General features: G+C 44.9%; 1 protein-coding gene across 1 annotated transcript in view; it reads right to left on the minus strand.

Moving 5' to 3' along the window:
• The window catches only part of DPYD (dihydropyrimidine dehydrogenase), a 755,572-nt gene that overhangs the window by 105,874 nt on the left and 623,428 nt on the right, over window positions 1–26,270 (minus strand). Inside the window, 1 exon segment of the mRNA XM_075616482.1 lies at window positions 18,801–18,943. Within this exon segment, the coding sequence (XP_075472597.1) occupies window positions 18,801–18,943 (143 nt within the window).

Genomic DNA, 26,270 nt, shown 5'->3' on the forward strand with positions numbered 1-26,270 from the left:
GGATGTGAACCGTGCTCCCACTGACACACACTGCTCATTGTTCACACTGCACACTGCACACTGCACACACACACACACTGCACACTGCACACACACTGCTCATTGGTCGCACTGACGCACACTGCGCACACACAGCTCACAGTGACACACACTGCACACACACTGGTCACACTGACACACACTGCACACTGCACACACACTGCTCAGTGCTCACACTGCACACACACACATACACAGCTCATTGCTCACACTGACACACTGCACACTGCACACACACTGCTCACACTGACACACACTGCATACTGCACACACACTGCTCAATGGTCACACTGCACACTGCACACACACTGCTCAGACTGACACACACTGCATACTGCACACACACTGCACACACTGACACACTGCTCATTGCTCACACTGCACACACTGCTCACACTGACACACACTGGTCATTGCTCACACTGCACACACTGACACACTGCTCATTGCTCACACTGCACAGTGCACCACACACACACACACAGTTACAGACAATCACAGACAGTTACACACACTCACACACACTTTCACAGTTTCAAACAGTTTCACACAGTCATAGACACTTACACAGACTTACACACACTCACACACTCTCATACTGTGAAACACTTACACACACTGTCACACACAGTTACACACAGTCACAGACACTTACACACAGTTTCACACAGTCACAGACACATACACACACTTACACACAGTCACAGACACTCACACAGTCTCACACAATTACACACACCAGCACCAACACCCGCTCCCCCCCCCTCCTCCTCGCAGGCAGCGGGGACAACGGTGGGGAGAAGGTGAAGCGGGGACCGGAGGGGCATCCCCCCTCCCATCTCACGTCCCGCGGCCTGTCACGCGGTGACAGGGGGGAGCCGGGACCGGAGGGGCATCCCCCCTCCCATCTCACGTCCCGCGGCCTGTCACGCGGTGACAGGGGGGAGCCGGGACCGGAGGGGCATCCCCCCTCCCATCTCACGTCCCGCGGCCTGTCACGCGGTGACAGGGGGGAGCCGGGAGCGGAGGGGCAAAAGCAGCACGTAGCATGTGGAGGGGGGGGGAGCTCACCCGTCCTGCCGCTGCCTCACTCATCCTGCCGCTGCCTCACTCATCTGGCCGCTGCCTCACTGATCCGGCTGCTGCCTCACTCATCCGGCCGCTGCCTCACTCATCCGGCAGGTCCCACGTGGATGTGAGGCGGGAGGCCGCGTGTTGTGGCCGCTCCCCCGCGTGTGTCCCGGGTGCTCGCTCTGCTCCCCCGCTGACTGTAGCGGCGCCGGGGTGTGAGCTTGGGGGGGATGAGCTTGGGGGGGGATGAGCTTGGGGGGGGATGAGCTTGGGGGGGGGTGAGGTGTGTGTGAGCTTGGGGGGGGTGGGAATGTGTGTGTGTACACGGGACTCCGGGTAAGTTCGGGCACAGGGGGTGTGTGGAAGTTGAGGTGCGGTCCAGCTGACGGGGGAGAGTGAGGGGCACCCGGGAGGGGATTGTGTGTGTGTGTGTCCGTCCGTGTCCGTGTGTGTGTGTGTGCCCCTGTGTGTGTGTGTGTGTGTGTGTGTGCCCCTGTGTGTCCTTTGGCCCGTCACTCCACCTCAGACCAATGAGAGGTGTGCGGGGGCGGGCCAAGGGACCAATGAGATTTCCCCTAGGGACACCGGACATCCAGGCAGGCAGGCAGGCAGTGCTTTCACTAATATAGTGTAGAAAGGTGGCGGTCACTGCAGAAACGGAGCTCAGTCAGGATACAATAAAATCAGCTTTATTTCACGGTGCTGCACATTACAGAGAGACCATCTCTGACGCGTTTCGTCTCGTATCCTGACTGAGCTCCGTCGATTATTGTATCCTGACTGAGCTCCGTTTCTGCAGTGACCGCCACCTTTCTACACTACTATTTCTACCTATCCGGCTGGAGCACGCTGGCAATCCTGTTGCATGGGATTCTACGATCCCTCCCAGCGTCTGACGTCAGTTCCCGAGCGTCAGCAGTGCCGGAGCGCACGGCCTGCTGGGACCTGCCTGGAGCTGCAGGGGGAGAACGCCATACACCGCACGGAGCACCCGTGGAGCGGTGAGAGGTGAAGAGGACGTATACAGACGGTGGGCTCCTGTCCCTGAGAGGCTGCCAGACGACATCCACCCTGTGGGATATTCGTGAAGCGGGGACAGCGATGAAAGACGAGCGGAGAGGTGACCAGGTCGGGTAAGGGCAGCAGATATAGACTGCCGTGAGTTCATGAGAGAGGCTCCTATCAGGGCTTCTTCTCCTGCCTCTATCTATATTCTGCTAATCGGCCCCCCCTCCGTGGCTTCATAGCAACCATACCTCCCCCCCCCCCCCCTTCTGGACTTTATCCATTTATTCCTTTAATCTGCAACATCATTGCCTACATTTCTATATATAGAGGCTGCATACCTTCAACACAAACAAGAATTTGCTCCAGTTAGAGCACAGGACACTTGGGGTTTACTCTCCACCTTTTCTACTTTCACTAATATAGTATAAGATATATTGGTGGATAATATTATAATATATATATATATATATATATATATATATATATATATATATATATATATAATATATAGTGGTGGATGCCTATATCTATATATCTATATATATTTTTGAAAACATTGTATGTTGGCTGTGCTTATGGGCAATCTGATTGGTCCGTCGTTCTGTCACTCAGTCTTTGGCCAATCAGATTGCTCCATCAGCACACCCGCCCCCCCCCGGCTCACATTTGCCGGTGTTGTCTAACAGTGTAATCCACTCTTACACACACACACACCACCCTCACACCGCGTGCGCCTCTCCAAGACTGGCTACCACACGATGTGCACCAGCCGCCGCCACCTCCCGCTTAGGTAAGTAACTAAACCGCCGCCTCACACCCCTGCGCCTCCAGCCTCCCCTCCCAGCTCACACCCCTGCCGGCGGGCCGCCGCCTCAAACCCCTGCGCCTCCCCTCCCAGCTCACACCCCTGTTGCCTGGGCCTCAAACCCCTGTGTCTCCGGCCTCTCTTCCCGCCTTGCCTCCCAGCTCACACCCCTGCCACAGGGCCACTGCCTCACACCGCTGTGCCTCCCGCCGCCTCACACCCCGGCGCCTCCCACCTCAACCGGCGGAGATCAAGCGGGGGAGCAGACAGCCGGGACCAAGCTGCGGAACGGACTGCCGGGACCAAGCGGTGGAACGGATGGCCAGGACCAAGCGACGGAACGGACGGCCGGGACCAAGCGGCGGAACGGACGGCCGGTAGAGGGAGCGGGCGAACGTAGGAGCGAGCGGCCGGGACTAAGCGGGGAAGCGGACGGCCGGGAGGGAGAGCGGGCAGCCCACACAACCCATGACAAAGCCCTTGATGGGAGAAATGCGTAGGGTTAATCATACAGAAACTTGCAAACTTGCAACTTGAAACCAGTTAAAGATATGGTGTATGTGAGAGAAAGAGGACACATCTATTCAACACTTCTGTTGGCGCCAACACTCCTAACACTGTGGAAACCACAGGATCAACGGGGGAGGGCTGGAGTAAGAGATGTGAGGTCGAGGACGCAGACGTAAGACGCAAGACGCAGAGACACCAAGCAAGCAGCGCCATTTGGAGGCGTACCACGTGATCGCTAAAGACGGAGAACCGCACTGGATGGCAGCAGAGGAGAAAGTGGAGCACCCAGTGGGTTGCAGTACCCAAAGGACGTGTGCAGCAACCACTCGACTAAGCCAGAGGCGATGAGGAACAAAGAGGATCTGCTTCTACCTGCAGTATTCCACAGATACTCAGTACAGGTAACTGCTGTCTGCACCTGGTGAGTGGAGTCATAATCTCTCCTCTGAGAGACCGAACACAATTTTGGAAAACTTTAATGTGTGTGAAGAGCCAGAAATGCTCCAGGTGAAGGGATAATACCCGTATACAATTTACCTGTGTATGCACATTAATACACTTTTTTCCACTCTGTGAGAGCTGCAAACAGTGTGTAAGATATCTCCTCAAGAGATCTGTATATTTCCATTGCCTTACTACCTCTTCCCTCTTACCCAGCCACATATATTACAAGCACGGAAAAGATTGACTATTCTTATCATCACCTACACCAACCTATTTTAATCTGAGCATTTTTTACAGTGTGCCCAAAAAGAAGAAATTTAGCATTACTACTATTTTCTCAGTAACAAAATCGACTGTCATATACCATCAGCTGGACTTCATTGGTCTCATTGATATATTATGTGATTTCTCCTTGGAGTCAGCTATTAGTGACCATCCGTGTTGGGCTCTGTTTTGCACCACGTAGGGGGTTCACAGAAAGTATCAAATAGCCCTTTTTGTTTCCCCAGGGAGGACGTACAAGCCTACCATAGAGGTCACTAACATTGCAAACAATCTTAATGGTTATATATATATATATGCATGCAAGTAAATATATGTACTGTGACATAGTCCAAAGATGTTAGGCAGCTTTCTGCCCCATTTTAGAGCAGAAAGTGCAGGAATAGCTAAAAATGATCCGTTCCACAGCTTCCCATTAACTCAGGCAGCTGGATGGAAAATCCAGACCACAGATTACAATGGCTCTAGTTCTCCCTCACCTGCTCTTCTAATCACATGCACAGGTATTTAGAGCAGAGAGGTTTTGCATTTGACTCTCTCTCCTTGGAGCCTGGGGGCTGGGGGTATCGCTGCTCCCCTGCATCCAGTATCGAGGTTGACGGCCTCTCCACGTATCACAGTACCAGAGGATTTGCCTGGACACCCCAAACAGATAAGACAAACAAATGGTTACTGCTGTTGCTAAAAGACTGTGCTGTATCTTGTGACCCTAAATGAGAGAGCATTGTTTTAAGCTGGGGAACCAGTTTAGTTGGCCAGCAGCTGTTAGAGAGACTGATTCTGATGTGTAGTTAGATCCCTGAAAGGGATAGGATTTGCTTATATGATTTTGGTTTTATTTCTTGAAATAACAGTGTGGGAAATATTGTAACACTGAAATGTGTGAACTGCTGAATGAAAGTATCTGAGTACCTCTAACCTACACATGTTAAAGCTGCAGTACCTTACTTGGATGAAAAATAAAGCAGGCAGAAGCCTGAGTTAAGCAGCATAATACTTTGCATGATCCTGTTTGTTGTATAATTAACCCTAGAAGACTGTGTCGGGAAGAACCCAGACAGACGTCAGCACTACAAAAGAGGGGCGTTTGTCACATATGGTGGAGAATGCGGGCAGACACTAAAAAGTCTGTGGGTTTGCAAATAAATGCGGGGGTTTAAAATGGCCGCCCAGCTGAACTAAAGTACAGATGCTATGAGTGAAGTCTGTCCCGCTGTGTATATCAGTTGTGCTTCTAGCATACACAGAGAATGTGCGAAGTGTGGATGCAATAGCACCCTGAACCCAAACAGAAAACCAAAATGTTTTGCTGAAGAGAAAAATTTTTTTTGCATCTAGCAAGTGCTGTTTGTAAAGCTAATGCCTTTTGCTGAAGTGAGTGAATTTGCAGCTAGCAAGTGCTGTATGTAAGCTGCTGAAGTAAGTGAAATTGCAGCTAGCAAATTGTCCCTGCCGGGTTTCTAAAATGGCCGACGTGAAATGTTTGTTGTGTAATGTACGTAACCATACAAAACAGTGTCCCTTCAGGCCATACTATGATCACGACCCTGGAGGAGAGCCGTACCCACAGATGAATTTAGTATGCTGGGCCTGTCGTGAAGTAGGTCACATGGAAGATGTGTGCCCCAAAATTTTCAAAGACAAACAGCTGCAAAAGCAAGCAACGCCCTGTGAGTGCAAGCAAGATGTGGAAGCTGATAACAGTGAGTGTGTGCCCAGTACCACTGATATCTCTGGAGCTAATAAAGCAAAAAGAAAGAAAACTGTTCCTCAAGTCACAGGGGAAGTGAACGAGCCACTTGAACCTGCACTGTCAGGACATGCGTCAGAAAGGCGCCGAGATGAGCAACAGCCCATAGGGCCTGGCGCAATCGTCCCAGGAATGACGACACGCCTAGAGATGACAAAGGCTACTGCTACCATCATAGGCAGAGAGCCAAGCGAATCAAAGAAAACAAGAACTGACTGGAAACTATGCTATGAGATGTCCCAGAAAGATGTGCAAAACTTCATCACAGAGTTGGGGGTTTCTCGGCAAGAGGCTAGCGCGCTTAAAGCAGAGCTGGAACTCTCACGCCATGAGGTCTACGCTCGCAGCACAGAGCTGTGTACATTGAAGAAAACCTATGAGAATACCCTGAGTAATTTAGAGACTGTAAAAAGAGAGAATGTAAGTCTGACACAGAAAAATTCAGACTTGACTGACCAGATCAGTGAAGGTGATGAGAAGCTTCACCAAGCAGAAAAAGTGGAGAAGCAATTGATCCAGGAAAAGTTAGAAATGCAGGAAGCACTGCAGAATACAGAATCAGCAGCGATCCAGGCGACACAAACTGCAGAGCTCCAAAAAATGGAGGCGCTGATGCAAACCCAGAGCAAGCACCAGAAAGAGGTGAAGACCCTGAGGGAGGTCTGGCACGATCAGGTTGAAGAGCTGCAGAAGCAGATGGCTGAGCGCGAGATACAGTGCGCCAAGAGAGAGGAGATCTCCGTCCGTCAGGTGGTCTGCCTGACATTGCGCTATAAAAGCGAGATGGCCGATATCTACAAGCAGCTGGACCACACGGCAAATGAGGGGGCCCGGCTGCAGCTGGAGCTGGACAAGACCCGGAAGGAGCACCTGCAGCTGCAGGTCAAGAATAGAGAAAATGAAACAGAGTTAAACCTCGCTCTGAAACAGATGACGGACATGGGAGAAGCGGCTAAAGTGGTTCAGTCGGGCTATCAATCCTACCTCCTAACCAAGCAAGCTGTACGTTCCTATACGTGTATCTTCAATGCTGTTGCAATATTACGATTTGCTATAAAGATGAAGTTGGAGAAAGAGATTCCAAGGCTAAAAGAGACACGGTACAAAAGGAGACCAGGGAAAGTAAACTCAATGCCCTCACTGATGACAAAGAGGAAGGAGAAAGAATTGACTTTGATTGTGCTGCTGTTATTCCAGAAACAGATAGGCACCCTCCTGAGAATATACTCCCTGATCTGGGATTCAAAAATCCAGATCCTCAATTTCATTTACGTTGTCCAGAAGATTATCAAACTAGTGGACACACCCAGGACAACACAGAAGATGTTTTAGCCAAGTGGGTGGCAGTTCCTGAAAAAACAAACTTGTTGACAGATCCTGATGACATGGTTAATATGGACTACGTTTGTACAGAGGCAACTAGGTCTCCAAAACCCAAAGGCCTGGTAATGGCCACAAAAGGGAAATCAAAGATTGAAAAGAAAAAACAACGAAGGTTAACACGGCGCCTGAATAGTTCCATATCTCACCAATCTGGACCACACTGTGGAGCCAAGGAGAATCTGGTCCAAGGGTCTCATCAGAAGCTAAAGAAACAGTCCAGTCATTTGCAAGTTGCAGCGGGCTATGAAATAAAGTCAAAGGATGCAATAGAGTGGAAGTCAAAAAAAAAAAAAAAAAAAAAAAAAATGTTTGGGGGAACTGACCGATTTATTTTTTTTATTACACGTGTGGACTATGTCACGGACTTAACTATGCAAATAAGCATTTTGTCAATATTACAATGTTATATTGGTTCTCTGTGTTGAAAATGTAGCTAAACTACAAATTAATATACAGGGTTGATGGCCCTTAAGATTACAAGGCTGTAGTATAAGAGAAAAAATATTGGTAGCTTACAATATGGGAAAAAAAAAAAAATGCCCTTTTCGGTTGGTAAATTTATAATGAAGTTCATATTCGTGTCATGTAAATACTTAATGTTGTACTGAGCAGTTAGCTCAAGCATTTCAGGTAGGACGCTCACCCCAGTGAGGTCCATGGCCGCTCACCCCAGTAGGTGTGAGCTGGGGAGGGGGATATGTGACATAGTCCAAAGATGTTAGGCAGCTTTCTGCCCCATTTTAGAGCAGAAAGTGCAGGAATAGCTAAAAATGATCCGTTCCACAGCTTCCCATTAACTCAGGCAGCTGGATGGAAAATCCAGACCACAGATTACAATGGCTCTAGTTCTCCCTCACCTGCTCTTCTAATCACATGCACAGGTATTTAGAGCAGAGAGGTTTTGCATTTGACTCTCTCTCCTTGGAGCCTGGGGGCTGGGGGTATCGCTGCTCCCCTGCATCCAGTATCGAGGTTGACGGCCTCTCCACGTATCACAGTACCAGAGGATTTGCCTGGACACCCCAAACAGATAAGACAAACAAATGGTTACTGCTGTTGCTAAAAGACTGTGCTGTATCTTGTGACCCTAAATGAGAGAGCATTGTTTTAAGCTGGGGAACCAGTTTAGTTGGCCAGCAGCTGTTAGAGAGACTGATTCTGATGTGTAGTTAGATCCCTGAAAGGGATAGGATTTGCTTATATGATTTTGGTTTTATTTCTTGAAATAACAGTGTGGGAAATATTGTAACACTGAAATGTGTGAACTGCTGAATGAAAGTATCTGAGTACCTCTAACCTACACATGTTAAAGCTGCAGTACCTTACTTGGATGAAAAATAAAGCAGGCAGAAGCCTGAGTTAAGCAGCATAATACTTTGCATGATCCTGTTTGTTGTATAATTAACCCTAGAAGACTGTGTCGGGAAGAACCCAGACAGACGTCAGCACTACAAAAGAGGGGCGTTTGTCACAGTACATAAAGGATACATTGCAAAGTGCCTGTTTTTTTTAGAAGCATATACCTGGTTAAATGTTTTATTTTTAGTGTAAATGCTGAATATTGTGTTGGTGTAATTTGCACCCAGCTGGGACAATTTGTTTTTTAAATATTAAGTTTTTGTTTTATTTTTATTAAAATTAATTTTATTTGTACAACACACATCTAGAGTGAGGTATTTTTTGGAATTCCTTGACCTCTGAGACATAGGGTTCTCTACTCAATTGATTCCGTGCGCTGAAGTATATTTTCTTTTCAGCCCACACCCCTCACCCGTACCACACCAATTGCAAACACGCTGCCTCCCACCTCAGATCCGCGGGGGAGCGGGCGGACGGGTGAGGGAGCGCCCACCGCGTGCACGCGCCTCCGTCTGCTGAACATCCCCAGCAGACGGAAGGTTACCGGGGGGGGGGGGGTGAACGAATGACTGGCCAAGACAGCGGGGGAACGGCCGGACGGGGGAGCAAGTGGCTGCAGGATACATTGTCACTTACCCCCACCCCTTCACGTCCCCCCCCCACCCCTACACCTCCCTCCCTTCACCTCCCCTCACCCACCCTTCACCTCCCCTCACCCTCCCTTCACCAACCCTCACCCCCCTTACCTCCCCTCAACCACCCCCTTACCTCCCCTCAACTCCCCTTTCACATCCCCTCAACCCCCCCTTCACATCCCCACCCCTCCTTCACCTCCCCTCCCCCTTCCTCTCCCCCCTTCCTCTCCCCTCCCACCTCCCCCCCTTCACCTCCCCTACCCCCGCACCCCTTCACCTCCCCTCCCCCCACTCCTTCATCTCCCCTCCCACCCCACCCCTTCATCTCACCCCCACCCCTTCACCTCCCCTCCCCCCTTCTTCCCTTCACCTCCCCCCCACCCTTTCACCTCCCCTCGCCCCCCACCCGTCACCTCCCCTTGCCCCCCACCTGTCACCTGCCCTCACCCCCCTCTCACCCCCCCTCACCCTCACCCCCCCTCCCCTCACCCCCCCTTCACCTCCCCTTCACCTCCCCTCAACCCCCCCTTCACCTCCGCTCAACCCCCCTCTTCACCTCCCCTCAACCTCCCTTCACCTCCCCTCAACCCCCCTTTCACCTCCGCTCAACCCCCCCCTTCACCTCCCCTCGACCCCACCTTCTTCTCCCCCCAACCCCCCCTTCACCTCCCCTCAACACCCCCCCTTCACCTCTCCGCGCCCCCCACCCCATCACCTCCCCTCACCCCCCCCCTTCACCTCCATCAAAAAACGCCTCCCCCCTTCACCTCCCCTCAACCCCCCCCCTTCACCTCCCCTCAACCCCCCCCTTCACCTCCCCTCAAACCCCCCCTTCACCTCCCCTCAACCTCCCCCCTTCACCTCCCCTCAACCCCCCCTTCACACCTCCCCTCAACCTCTCCCCTTCACCTCCCCTCAAACCCCCCCTTCACCTCCCCTCCCACCCTTTCACCTCCCCTCCCACCCTTCACCTCCCCTCCCACCCCTTCACCTCCCCTCCCACCCCTTCACCTCCCCCCCACCCCTTCACCTCCCCCCACCCCTTCACCTCACCCCCCACCCCTTCACCTCCCCCCCACCCCTTAATCTCCACTAACCCCCCCTTCACCTCACCCCAACCCCTTCACCTCCCCCCCAACACCTTCATCTCCCCCCCACCCCTTCATCTCCCCTCACCCCCACTTCCTTTCACCTCCCCCCCACCCCTTCACCTCCCCTCACCCCCCACCCCTTCATCTCCCCTCACCCCCCGTCACATGACGTCATTTGATGCTGGAGCTGAGGAGGGGGGTTGGGGGTGCGAGCCAGGAGGTAAGCAGGCAGGGGGGGTGCAGGTTTAAAACTTTGCGCACCCCTGAGCTAGATAGTGGTGTATTAAGCCCTTTTCCGTATGCGGGTTACGTGCTCACAGGTGTGCCGTATGTGAAACCAACCTTGCATTGATGGGACCCAAAAGGTCGAAACAGCGGTCTGTGAGTAAGTGTACTGGCTATGCACTTCTTTAACCCAGGCAGGCATGAGCTTATAGGGTACCTTGCAATAATGGATAAGAAGTAAAGAGTGACACACTGTGCTCAATTGCATGTTATTACCCGAAATTCCTTGCACTGTGTGACATCAGAAAAGGGACCAGGAGAGAAAAACATAATACCGTTAACAATTATTTACAAAAACTTATCAAATTTGGTATAACCCCCCCCCTAAAAAAAAATGCATTAATCAGCCAGATGTACCCCCTAAACATGTCCCTAGCATTCGTTCAATTTGGTCCCAGGAGGGAATTCCCTTTAAGAGACTGTTAAAGACGGCCTCATACCTTTCAAATCTGATGCTCTTAAGCTGCGTGTGTTCCTAATAAAAAATATCCAAATATTCGCTCGTGGTCACTTTTACAGTATAAGGCTGTTATCTCACTCACAGAAAGGAAGAAACTACATTAGCTTTGGAGGAATCCACAATTTTGGAAGGCACCACTCATTTGAAAAAGAAGTTCAATTATTATGTTCTCATGTGATCCATAAACACTTAGATACAGGTGGTTTATGAGTGATTTTGAAATGGCTCTCTTGTATATGACATACAACAATGCATGGTAACTGGGGCACGGGTGTATGGTAACAATACAAACTATTTTGTTGAATGTAAAAGTTAGCAATACTTACACTAGCTTAGACGTAAGAATTGGATGTATTGTAGGGGAACTATTGTGCTTAAGGCACCAAAAATATGATTGAGAGCTCCATTGGACACCGACTCAATGTGGCTGCAGAGTTTTATGTAAAGTGTTTAGCACATTGTGAGTAACAAACGGGCTAACTTTAATAATTACATGCAGCAAATGAATAAAAAATATTCTGCAATTTGGATGAATTGCAGTTTAATATATGCATCAGGTTACTGCTCCCTAAATCCTTCTCTCACCATCTCAATACATTTGTGGCAAAGTGCTTTGGTACATTGACACTGAGAGAGAAATGTTCCAAATGACTTTTAGTGTACAGTATAAAAGCAGCTAGTGCTGTGTTTGTAGCTGGATGCCAAGCCTCTATTGCCGTTTCTTCTAAATCACAGCGATGCACAGCACTTTTCATGCAGTGAGAATACCTGCTTAGTTATAAATTAAATTATGCAGAACAGTAAACGGCATGCAATGTTCTCTGAAAAGCATATGATTTTACCCCTGCCGGTTTAATTTCCCAAAAAGTTTTACTTGGCTCTGATGGGACTGCCATTCCAGTTGACTCTTATTAGATTTACCGTTAACTTAAGGTACTTTTTAAATATTTACTATTCCTGCCCCGGCTTCCTAACCTTCCAGAACAGCCCCTCCTTCTTAAATACCCCTGCGTGATGTCTGGATCCCCATAGCAACCCAGGATGGGGCTTTACAAACACTAACTCTGCTAGTAACCCTTTAGGAGGGGCGTTACACTCTCCCCTAACTAAACCCAATATTTCCCCCAACATTGCATGGGTACACATTGACATTCTTAGAACACACATACAATATATACATTTAGTTATATACAGTCTGTAATAACACGTAAAATATTCACACAAACTAGTTAACCTTGAGCACTTAACCTTATCCAGGTAGCTGCTCTGTACACACACTGAGTGTACAGCAGGTGCTTATCTCATTTATTACCCTGTTCCACAACTTGACGGAGGTGCAGAACTTAACAATAGAATTAGAACACAGGATGTCTCCAGTCCTGATAGTGTAAGGCTATGGCCCCAGTGCTCTCTGCAGCACGCGTGCCTGGCGGCGAATGCACATATTACAGCCACGATCAGTGGTCTGTAGATGAGCTAGGGGATGCGTGGAGGGCGGGGCAATGATGGGGGGCGCGTCCATGGCAGGGCATATCTGCCCTTCCATTGGCTGACCACCGATCACATGACCGCGTCGCGGCACGGGAAGACAAAATTCTTGTCTTCCCTGCCAGCGTGTGCGTCACAGCGCTTTGCGTGCCCACACACGCACAGCCACTGGGGCCTGCCCCATACGCCCTAAAAGATTCAAAATAGGCAAAACAGACATTCTTTCTCGCTCTTTCTCTTACTTGCCCAGCCCCAAGTTGGCAGCCAAATGTAACCCACTCTGCCAAGCTTCCTAACCTTCTAGAACAGTCACTCCTCAAAAACCCCTGCTTGACATCTGGGTCCCCATGCAACCCAGGGTGGGGCCTCACAAACACTACCACTGCTAGTAACCCGTTAGGAAGGGTTACATATTTATAAAATGGATGATCCTATGGACTTTTGAACAAGTTTTGGGTTTACTAAGCAGCACTACTCTATAAAGCCCCCTCTTGTGCTGGCGGATTCACTCCTTTAGACTGTAAGGTGCCCCTCTGGTGCCAGACGGGGTCTTACGGAGGAGCACCACTGATCTACAAGTGAGAGCAATATTTGTAAAACAATAGAAGAGTGATTTGGGTAAACATTAACCACAATTAGACTCAAAGTAAGTTATGTGAAAATGTGATATTTACAGCAATGCCTTCATTGTTGACCACAGTAAATTCAGAATGTTAAAGGTTAACATACATGCATGTATACATAGTACAATCTATTGTGCTTACTTTAGTGGAAAAGGAGACAGTAACAGTCTGTAAGCATAATGTTAGATTATGTGTACTCTATACTCATGTCATTTAATTAGTATATCTCTTTCTTGACTCTCAGTGTCAGTGGATAGTTTGCCATGGATCAGGCAACTTGTTGTAATTGCAAATTAATGCTGTACCGGTAATGCATTAACAACATGCTATTGATCTGCTATTGAATACTACTGCATCTATGAGCTACTTTTACTTACATTTTTGTGCTTTTATTGCCTTTTCTGCAGCATATTTTCTGTTTTAGATGTACTTTACTAGAATGGCTTCAGTTTTGTATGTATGTATGTATGTATGTATGTCTTTATTTATATAGCGCTTCACAGCAGTAATACATGTGACATTCATATACATAACAAATAATAGATTATGGGAATAAGTGCTTCAGACATAAAAGTAACATTGTAGAAGAGGAGTCCCTGCTCCGAAGAGCTTACAATCTAATTGGTGAGGAGAACATACAAAGACAGTAGGAGGACATTCAGGTAAGTGCATCTGCAGGGGACCAAGCTTTATGTATCGTGTATAGTATTAGCCACGGTGCTACTTATATGCTTCTTTAAGCAAGTGTGTCTTAAGGTGGGTCTTAAAGGTGGATAGAGAGGGTGCTAGTTGGGTATTGAGGGGAAGGGTATTCCAGCGGTGTGGGGCAGTCAGTGAAAAAGGTTAAAGCCTGGAGAGGGCTTTAACAGTCTGTTATTGTGATCACACTAATTGTGATCTTTTAAAGCTATCTAGATGCCACAAAAAAAACCTTTAAAAGACCATACAAACTATTGAGATTACACTGTAATAAGGTAAGGCACAGAAAATGACATTACATGTAGTGCATGCTGTAAATGATGCACAGGTTTTTAAAATATATATATATATATATATATATATATATATATATATATATATATATATATATATATATATATATATATATATATATATATATATATATATATTTATATAACTATGAAGAGTTTGGGGGGAAAGCAGGGGGCCCAGCTGGCCGATTACAAAAATGGACTGTGGTTGGCAGCCTGACTGTGCCCACTGTGCCACTAGGCCCACACAGGTATTGTACACAGGGACAGATAACCCCCCTTCACCCCTCCCCCCCCCGCTTATCAATTCTTCAGCACTGACCCCCAACTTATCTGTCTGGGGTAGGAGAGGGATGTATTATGGAAACATTTCCAATAAAGAATCAGCAAGATGTGGCAAGAGACTTTTGTCCTAAATTTACTAAGAGCTCAGCAGTAATGCATCTGTTGACATATTCTGTCGCTCTTACGAAATAGCATACTGTATGTTTTCTTTATGTAGGACCTCACAAGTTGAGCTGAACCTTTCATTTAAAAGGGGATTCAAAAGTATGGCGAACTGTAGAGTAATTGTATGTTATGATTCTACTGATTGCCTCTCATGCGTACTACAATTATTGAAACAATAAAAAAAAAACAAGTATTTGTAAAAAGGCTTCGTCCAATATGTACTACCACCATATTTACGACCCTTTCACTTGCATGGGCTGTAAGGTGTCTCCCGATCTCACAAAGTGTCTTTCGGAATAGCAGCACTTACTACAGTATACAGTATGGCACTACAGTATACAGTATGGCAATATAACTCAGCAGATCCACACACTTTAGGCGGTACACATTGTCAATTTTATATATGACATGATTTAACGTTTAACAAGTAGTAATTCTATTTTTTATATAAAAGCAGGATGTGGGAAAGGTTTAGTAAGGAGAACATGCCCACACCAACTGGTAACATATTGCAATTAACATTGAAGTATTTGTAAAATACCTACAGTATTATATGTCCCATATTTACTACTATCATATGTATGACCCTCTCACTGCATGGGCTGTAAGGGCCTTCCGGTTCCACATACTGTAGTCTCTTTTTGAATAGCACTATACAGTATACGGCACTATAACTCGGCAGATCAACAAAACTTAGGCTTTACACATTGTCAGTTTTATATAATATATGACTACATGATTTAAAGTTTAGCTACAGTAATACTCTTTTTTTTAATAAATATTATATTCTAAAAGCAGTATGTGTGAAAGGTTTAGGAAGGAGAACATGCCCACACCAACTGGTTTACATATTGCAATTAACAACATTTAAACTAATGTTGTGTCACCCAGACCTTTTTTTTGTTGCAGTATGTTAGATCTCAGCACGGTAATTAACTTTTGCATAATAAATACATAGTGCATTAATTACAGTCCTGAGAAGAAGTACGTGTGCTACAGCTATTATGTATTGTTTCTTACTTTCCTAGTTATTTTTAACTCTTTCATCAACGAGGCATATAAAAACACAGTTCAGGAAGTATTACTGTTGCACTCATCATAAACAGATCCACAGTACAGTATAGCAAGACAAATCATACTAGTCTCAAAAGTACACGAGTTAGCACTGGCACATATAGATATGACGGATAACGTGTTACAGTGTTGAGTATTGGAAAATCAGTGGCGTTGGTGAGTTTGAGAAGGTCCCAAAGTCACCTATTAGCCCATTACCTAGAACATTTTTTGTTACATATGGGTATTACTGTAAGTAAACACCATTGCTAGGAAGATACAATGTGTGAAAGTCGTCCGACTTTGGAAAGGGCTCCCTTTAACAAATGAGCATTAAAAGCTTTCTTGACATCGGAAAGGGACTGAGTTATGGAGAGGTTTAAATGGGGCATAAGGAGTTTAGCTGTTGAATGGTCTTGTGATGCAATTCAACACAATATAATGAAGCCCAGAGGTAAGAGCAACTGTATGGGTGAAATCAGTCATGGGTGCTGTAATTCCTTTAGCCACTTACTGGGTATACTATTCTATAAGGGAGATAAGGTTAAATAATTTAATGTTTGATGGAATGGTAAAGCAGAATGGAATGGATGTGAATCAGTGATCCATTAAATAGTCATTTCTAACATCTGATACTACCTGTGACTCAAAATGTTATATACAGTGCCTCACAAAATTCATGCATGGATCCAATTATGTACTTGCAGTCTTGGCAATGTTTTGGCTGTTTGACAATACATTTGTTTTAGAATTCTAGCAAAGCATATATCCTGACGGATTAGGGCTTGGACGTCACCTATTCTTCATTATTCCTATTCTTCAATATTATCACATATTCAGCCATTATTACTCATTAAAGGCCAATCAAAAGAAATAGCTGATAGTGAGTGATGAGCAGTCATTTTTATTGCATTATAATAAATAAACTTACAGACACAAGTGAAATTCATGAAAGATCCCTATTGTTATATAAACCTTTGCTTCTTTTTTCTCTCCTCTCCCTTTCTCCATAGAAAACACTCCATTTCATGATCTGGGGTTATTAATCAGACTGCCATTGGTTTTCAAGCAAGTTAGTCCATATTAAAAACAGCGAACACTGATTTTTCTTAACACTATATAGAGATTCTCCTATAGTAGGGCTGCGCAACTCCAATTCTCAAGCTCCCTCTCCTCCACCCCCCCTACCTCCCAACAGATCAGGTTTTCAGGATATCCATGCTTCAGCTCAGGTGGCTTAATCAGTCCCTGCTTCCAAACTAATGGCTCAATCAGAGGCTCAGTCTTTGACTGAGCCACTGATTGAGTAAACTATGGTGAAGCAGCGATATCCTGAAAACCTGACCTGTTGGGGGGGGGGGGGGAGGGGGGCTTGAGGAGTAGAGTTGAGCACCCCTGTCCTAGAGTACGATCACTCAACTTTTATCACGGTAAAAATCCAACGCATAATGCTCTATCAAGATCAATGTTCTCATTACTGATTGGTGAGGGCCATGTTATCTTTTCTGGTCATGCTTAGATTAATGGAGACATGAAGGCAACAGAATCAGGGGTCTTCCAAAGGTAAGATAAGGCAAATCATATTCCAGGGTACCTCAGTATTAGTTTTCTTTATTGGTTGGACTGCTTTAATCTCATGAGTTATGACCTTCTAAGGGGCATCTGTGATACCTACTTAGCACACTAAAACAAAATCATACCAAACCCCCGAATAATAAAAAAGATGGGGAGGAAACCTTCAGGCTAGCCAACCCAACCTGGAGTCCTTCCCCAGTTCAGGTCTCGAATCCTCAGGCCAAGCCTCTCATAAGAATGACTTAACCTTACTGGCCTGAATGGCTACACCCCCACTCCTGTTCCCCATAGCCCGCAGCTGTGGCGAAGTAACAGATCAATAAACCTCACATGCCACATCACCGCACCATTATACTGTAATTAGATGTATGTGCATTTATTTTTTTACTCGTTTTTTTTTTTAAACAAAATGCACAGATCAAACAACAATCACAGTAAGGGAGGGATACCAACAAGAAAAGGGGGCCAAGAAAGGTGAGGGAGTGGCCCCAGACACCCTTTTTTATGCCCTCTTCTGCCAAGCTCCCCCCTCCCCTGTGATCCGCACATTGCCCCACCTAACCCCTCTTCTCTCTTAACCCATAACTGGCAAGAGGCTAGAACCTACTGGCCAAAGTCATGGGCCTCTTTCATCAAGTCTCAGGGGCTTCTTTAGTGCCAGACTTGCCAGCACAACAATCCTCAGCAATGCGTCAAGGGTCCATCTGGCGCTACAAGGGTTAATATGGTTACAAATATTTAGAAAATGTATTTAAAAGTTATATGCAAAGTTTGGCAAGAATGGCAAATAAATGTGCAAAGACACGTTTTGTTACCTTATAATAAATAATAAATTTGCATTCTGCTTACAGTGAGTCTGACCATTTAAAAAAATGTTTGCAGAAGTATATAGAAATTATTATAGAATATAGAATTATTTCAGAGGAAGTCTTTTCTTTGCTGTCCAATAGACATATATACATATTTATATAGCGCATATAATTTTGTTTCAGAAATAAAATTAAGTAGTTTATAAAGTATGCATTTCGGTCATCTACAAGGGGCAGTAATTTAATTTTTGGGGTTTTGCCCTTTTAACCCCTCTTGCTGATAGAGGCAAGGCAAACTTTAGTAGGTTAGCAGTCTGCAAACAGCAACAAATACATTGTACATCATCTTACAAGAGTAAGAATCCTATAAAGATATTACAATCTACCACTTAGATTGTAAGCTCTCGGGGGCAGGGATTTCCTTCCCTATTGTCTGACTTTGTTGCACGTATTCTATTATAATTCACTGTACTGTATTGTCTTTGTAAAGTGCTGAGAACACTCTGGGCGCTACATAAATAAAGATATACATACATAAATAAAGAGCAGAAATGGATTGATTAAAAGGTGACAAGACAAAATGTTGTTCTTTTAATATGGAGTAGCACTTATTGCCTTTGTAAGTATACTATCATATATATATCAAGTATACTGCCAAAGCAACAATAGTTTGTTTACCCAAACATACCTGTAATACAGAAGCACCGCAGTGAAGAAACTGCAACCCACTCTCTGCTGAATCAATTCCGCCAGTAGCTAGGATGGGAAATCCTGGAATAGCACGAGCTATTGCAGACACTGCCCGCAGAGTAATGGGCCTGATAGCATTCCCTGAGAACAGAAAGAAGAGTCAAGTTCACACTCTGGCTCATTTTAATCTACTGCAGGTACTGTATATATTTTAATAACAATGAGACTAATACAATATATACATCTGTTATACTATAAATGTAGGTGTTCCTCACAAATGCATGCTCAAAGACTGTAGTGGAAATTTGTCTGTTATAATAAAATATGTAGTAAATATGTATTACATTCAGTGCAAGTAGCAGTCTGCTCTCGGGAGGATCAAGACCAGGCTTAAGATGCATCAGCATACAGTAGCAGTGTTTGGAAAACTGCCCATGCAATCTGGCACTATCGTAATATTTTAGATGCAGCTTAATTCCCTAATTGCATCAATCTAAACAACAACAACAAAATACAAGGTAGTGATCAAAATCAGTGTTTGGATAAATATATTGTTTCACCATTGTGATGATAGTATCAGATTAAGTAAAAAATACATCTTGTGAACACAAGTGTGAGGTGTGCTACTGATATAAAACAATCATAATATACTGTAAGCAGGATTGTGAGTACCATATGCTTATCATAGTAGCAAATTTATAATACTTCCCCTCTACACCCGACTCCAGATCAGCCACTGATATCTATACGGTCATGCGGTAAATGTGTAACAATCCAAGATGGTCCATTTCCCCCAAAAAAAACTGTTACTGCAAAAAACACGAAATATATCGACGTTTCCAAAAACATGCACATTCCAACCATTTCCAGATGAATTTAGTTCGTCGGTAACATTGTTGAAGCTGCAGATTTGTTTGCTACTTTTCTAATTACTGCAACTTCTTTGAGGATTCTGAATGGCCAAAAATCACCAATGTTGTGAATGTGGTTGAATCACACAATCACTATCATTTCTAGTTTTTGTTCAACCAAAGAGACGGTTCTTTTTTTTTTTTCACCTCATCGTAAAACTTACACAACAGACCCTGCAACATGTTGTGGGTGTGAAATACAGTAGGTACCACTGTTGTTCCTCTACTAGGGTCCAAACAATCCTTATGGAAGTCCCATAACCTATGCAGTTTACCATGCACAAACTTTCTGTGTCATAGGTAGACCTGGTTTTACAGGTGTCAAAACCGGCCAAATACTGTAGGTCAAGTTGGAGGTTACTGTATGACCCAAGCAACATAAAGCAGGATTAAAGCAAATCACCAAACTATTAAAAATTAAACAACTGTTCTAAACTATTCGCCATCCCTCTTTAAATAAATTATGTTTATTACCCCAGGGGCTAATGTAAATTTTTTAAGCAAACAAGGAAAATTAGGCTAAATATTATTGAGGAGCGTTAATTACTTACAATAAATGATCATGTTTGCCTTGGCCCTAAACAGTTTTTTTTATCATGTGTGTGCGTGTGTTTGTATATATATATATAAATATATATAGTAATTTTATTTATACAGTGGCAACAATGTATACAGGGATTTACAAACTAAAAAGAATACAGAGAATTCTAAATAATTGCAACAAAAATAAAAGCACATAACAGGAAAGGCATGCTTGCCTTGGAGATACCTACAGATGTAGCTAGACTTACTGACACCGTAACTGTGAGAAAGTGCGAGATGACTGCCGCGTGAATACTTTGTTGCCCGTGCCTCGTCCTCTGATGAGCCGGCGCGGTCAGCCGGCATAGTTATTGTGCGGTTATTTATGTCATTGCAGTTCAGTGTGTGAATATCTTTGACTATGGGCGGTTAGGGATCCGCGGGAAAGTCGCAGGTTGCAAATAAATACTGGGGATTTCACTAGGTATTTTGTTGCACCGAGTACAGTACAGTAAGTCTGACTGCACACACTGATAGCATTTAACATAATTAAACAAAGTTAACAATTCTTAATACACAGAGAGAGCGGAAAATTATTTTAAAAAAAAATAAAGTTTTGTAAGTGCTTTTGTCACTGATGGCTTACACAATCTGAGCCAGAAAGATTTAATAGAGGGAATGGCGGAAGAATGCTGCATAGAGTGAGTTTTTTTTATTTTAGACATGTGGATTTCTAAGACAGAATTGATAGAAACAGAAAAATTTCAACATTTAATATATAGATGGAAGTTACCCCAATATTGTCTTCAAGATAACAATGTATTTTAAAATCAAACCAAGCATTTGTAAAATAGCTCCAATAGGAATTGCCAAGCACGACAGCAGCCCTGTAATGTAACTTACCATATGGTCAATAAAGAAGAAACTGTTTCATTGCTACCAAATAATCTCTGGGACATAACACCCGAGTCGCGCCAAAGAGTGTCGCAGTTTACTGCCGTTCGCTGCTGTTACTGCTGCTCGATTATTGGGTCGGGTAAAATATTTCAGATGCAAATTGAAGCATTTCCATCTTCACACACTATCCTGCTCTCACAGCTCTACCTCTGCCTTATCCCACTTACTTCTTCCCTAACGTCAACTCCTGCAATTAACAAGCAGCTATTAGAAACACACCAACCTTCCTTATATACCCTCTACCTTATACTTCCACTTACCCTTCCTTATAGATTGTAAACTCATTGGGGCAGGACCCTACTTAGATACTGTAACAATGTATGTTTATGTTTGTTACTTATTGTTTTTTCGTCCTTATTGTACAGTGCTACGGAAAATATGTTGGCGCGTTATAAATACGTGATAATAATAATAATAATAATATACAATGGACTGAGATTAAAATAAAGCTTTATATTATACAGTATATAGCCAATGTGCTCTTTCTAGCTTTTACCTTTAGGTGGCTTCCATAAACTGCACGAATCAAACAACTCATTAGAAGCATTCCGCTGCTGTCATAGCCAGATAATTAACAATTTATTCAGATAACCAATTTTGGTGGAAATAATTGTAATAGAATGCCCTGGATCAATTTTTATAAACTGTAATAAAAGTGTTACGATAATCCCTGACATTTGCAAATGCCATTAATTCACCTTCCCTTTTGATAGTACAGTGGCATTATGTTTAAACAATTACCCGATAACACAGCAGTTTAATGAAACAAAGTAATAAGCAGAGCCTTCAAACTGGCCAGTGAATGTGTTTAGGATATTCATGAACATGTTTTTTGGGCAGAAAATAATCTTCGATGCTGTAACTCACAAACATTATTGGCTCAACATGAACTTTAGATCTGTTCACCTAAATGAGGCGATTGGACTACTGCCCTAACTTTGAAAGGATTCCCATACAATATTCTGTAAAGCATGTATGTGTAAACATAGTCAAACATCACAGAAACACATTAACCCAATGAGTGCCAGAGGGACTGTGGCACCCCTCCGGCACTTCACCGTCATGTGACTGCTCCCCAGAGTGATCCCATGGTCACAAGGTCATTGATGACGTGAATGGAAGAGATCACATTCTGGAATATTGAACGTTGTCTCCCCTAGAAAGTCGATGTTGAAGCTAACAAGTGATGGGGCCACTAGCGGGCTAGACCTCATGAAGAGGTACCTACGTCATGGGGCAGTTAAAGGGTTAACAGACATTGCCATGTGTTAGTAAAATCACTACTTACAGACACCCCATTAACCCTTTTGCTGCCAGTGGGTCGTGTAATGTCATTCAATTTAAAAAATGTTGCCAATACCAATAGTGAATTAATGTAGCCAAAATAAGTAAATATACAGTACACAGTGTTAACGCTTAATGAGAGAACCGCATATTCATTGTATCAATGTTTCAGTGTGTACGTGGAAAACGAAGCCACTAATGTATTTTCCACCGTTGTCAGCAGTGAGCCAACCTGCTATAAAGAACTTTTTCAGGTGTATTGATAAAACTTATGTATATATAGTGTAGCCCTTTTTCTGACGCTCCCAAAGAGACTACTGGTCACTGTACACAACCTGTGGCTCCAGAAGATCTATATTATAGCACTCAACGCATAACATGTAACCTTATACTATAACGCCATATAACCTTAGTGGCTCAGCCGGTGTTGGTGCACTTGATGTTATAATACCTTCCGGTCACGGCGGTGACCGGCAACAACTTCGCAAAGGGTCAGACGAATCAGCGGTCTGCCTCCGGGTCTCGATGTCCAGTCGTCTGGTCCCAAACGACTCGCCACAACCGCACTCTGTACCTTTGTCCCAAGCTGTCTACACAGTAAGGTGAATGGTGTTCCTATCCTATAGGGCATCCCTGCAGCACAGCAACCTACAGTGACTTCAGGGAATACTCCTATGGGTCTGCGGGGAAGAACTGTCCTATGCAGGCGGGTCCCTGACCCCCTGCACTCACACTACCTCTCCCTTCACCTCCCGGAGCCCCTCTCACTAGCTTCTCCCTAACACCTGCAGCAACCCCACTGCACTCAACCTGGTACCTGCAGCAACCGCACTGCACTCAACCGGGTACCCGCAGCAACCGTGCTGCACACACACACTGTGCCTACTTGTCAGAGCACACAGCACTGACAGCCGTGACACTGACAAGCTTGCATACTCACCCACACCTAAGGGCAGGGTCCCTAACCTACGGGCCGTCCCTCAGTACCTACCCACTACCCTGGTGGGGATTGGGGCCAGCCTGGGACCTGGGGAATACCTTACCTGGTGTAGGAGCCACTTGCTCCCTACACCCACCTACTCCCAGCTCCAACTAACTTTCTCCAAAGCCCGCGAAATGTATCTATCCCTGCTCTAGAGAATCCTGGCCTCTCATTGGCCACTTGGGGACACCTGGGGTGCTTGGTCCTAAGCCTCATGGCAGTTGTAGTCCCGCAGAGGCCTCTAAAGCATTTTGGGCCACGTGCGCGCTTCTCCTGCGCATGCGCAAGTCCCTAATGGCCACCGCAACTCCTGTGTTCTCTCTGCGCATGCGCGATCACTGCGCATACGCGCGCAGCGGTAATGGCGGCCCCCGCTAGCCGGGTGCGCCGCCGAGGCTCCGGGGACTCGGAGCGCTCCCTGCTCCGGCCCCCACCTTCTTGCCGTGCCAGCGGGTCCGTCGCTGCCTTCGGTGGCACCCGCGATCGCTCAGCACACTACAAGGGGGGTCGCTGAGGCTAAAAATAGACCGGGGCTACACTTATATATCACAAACTAAAATCTGGTGGGAAATATTAAGTCTAGAGACTTATATACAACATCATCTAGTACCGAGGGGGCTAAAGCTTAACCTGGCACCATCCCACCAGATTACTGATACTCAATTTATCAAAGCCTGGGAGAGCACACTTCTAGGTTGCTCAACAAAATTGAATCAACTTCTCATTGGCTATGAAAAATAAAAATTGTCAAAAGTTAATTTACAGTAGGACTTGAAACTCACTTGCTAGTCATCTCAAAATGGAATACACACGAGAATTTTGACTCATATGAATTAAAGTTAAAAGAGAATATTGTGGCATTCACAAAAGAGCTAAAAGACCGTAAGCAAAGAAATTTTGCACATGACTCGAGGAATTTTATGGAGGGCAGAATCTTTTGATTCAACCAATCCCAAAGCACCTCAGATTAGGCAATATGAAGGCTCTTCAACTGAGTGGAAGCAATCAGAGAGCGAGGGCGATGGCGATAAGTCCCTGAGAGTCAACTAAATACAAGACTCATCTCAGCTTCTTCTTCTTTTTTAGGATCAGGGGTGTGTGGTCTACCCACCCCAACAAGAGGCAGATGAGGAGGTGGGGAGGAAGAGAGGGTTTAAGAGACAGGGAAGTATGGGGTTTCGGGAATAACAAGGGGAAGAAATCCTCAAAAAAGAAATAACAAAACAGACCCCATGACCAATTGTGACCTACGTGTCATTAACCTGTCGGACCTAATCCTTACATCAGAACAAGAACAAGTTCTGACAAAGGGCCTCTCGTTTTCACCCACCAGCCAATTCTAATTGTTTTCATTGGACCAAAGACACCCATCTATTCGCTATAAAACTGTTGTTACATAAACTATATACCAAAAAGTTACGGCTTGTGTTTAAGAACACTCCCTTTGATACATTGGAAGCAGCAGATTACCTACATCTCAAAGATGCAATTGCATTAATTGTAGATGGTGACAGGAGTCTTATGCCTGCACTGTTTACAAAACTGAGACCACCGTCTACCTTTACACCACCTTTTGAACTTTGTGCTAACATCGAGGTTTTTGTCATCTTGGTCACTAAGGATTTGGAAAATGTATCTCTATGCTGAACAAGTAATAACCATACTGTATACGCCGGGAAAAAACTGCCCTGGATGAATTGAAAAACAATGACAACATAATTATCAAGCCCTCCGATAAAGGGGGGAATATTGTCATCTTGAAATGGGATGGTTATGTAAAAGAATGTCTCTATCTACTATCGGATGAGAAGTGTTACAGAATCTTACCATCCAATCCTATACTAACTTTTAGGAAATAACTTTTAAATATACCACAGGACAGTAGAAACGAGACAGTAATTACAGAACAAGAGCAGAAAGGTATTTTAGACAAAACACCACGCATTGCCACTTTCTATTACCTACCAAAGGTACATTAAGGTTTTGTCCCACCCCCTGGACGAACGAACGTATCAGGGATAGGGAACTTGACTTTTGTCATCACTCTACCCACTTCCTACAAGACACTAAGGATGTCCTCTGTAGATTGGATGGCATTTTAATAGACAAGGATACATTGCTTGTTGGGCTGGATGTCGAATCCTTATACACGAGCATCCCACACCAGGCAGAGATGAGAGCAATTAAATATTATTTAGACTCAAGGGGCACTAACTTCTTGAAAAATAATCTGTTTTTGTTGTCATTGCTTGACTTTGTTCTAACCAGGAAATATTTTCTTTTTAATAGTAAAATCTTCCACCAGCTGCAGGGGACTGCGATGGGCACTGTATGTGTCCCTACTTACCCAAACTTATACCTCGGCTAGTGGGAGAAAACAGTGGTATTTGCTGATGACATGGATGAGTACACACAGTATATCAACTTTTACAGTAGTTATATAGATGATATACTCATCTATTGGCATGGCCCAAGGATGGCCTTGCAGGAATTCATCCAGGTCCTTAATTGTAATACTGAACCTCAAGCTTACTAGCGAAATTCAGAAAGACTCCATCAACTTCCTGGACATTACCATCTACAGAGATATAGATGGTAAATTATTAACAAAAATGTTGAGGAAAGAGGCGGCTACAAATAGCCTCTTATTATTCACCACACACCATCCTGCGGTTACGAAGGAACTGTACCACAGTGGAGGTCTTCGAACAATAGTCTTCGGAGCTTAAAGCACGCTTCTTGGAAAGGGGATACAGCTCTGAATGCATTAAGCGGGCTTTTAATCGAGCAATACAAACTCACAGACAGGATC

Source organism: Ascaphus truei, chromosome 10 (assembly GCF_040206685.1).
Source record: "Ascaphus truei isolate aAscTru1 chromosome 10, aAscTru1.hap1, whole genome shotgun sequence".
Lineage (NCBI taxonomy): Eukaryota > Metazoa > Chordata > Amphibia > Anura > Ascaphidae > Ascaphus > Ascaphus truei.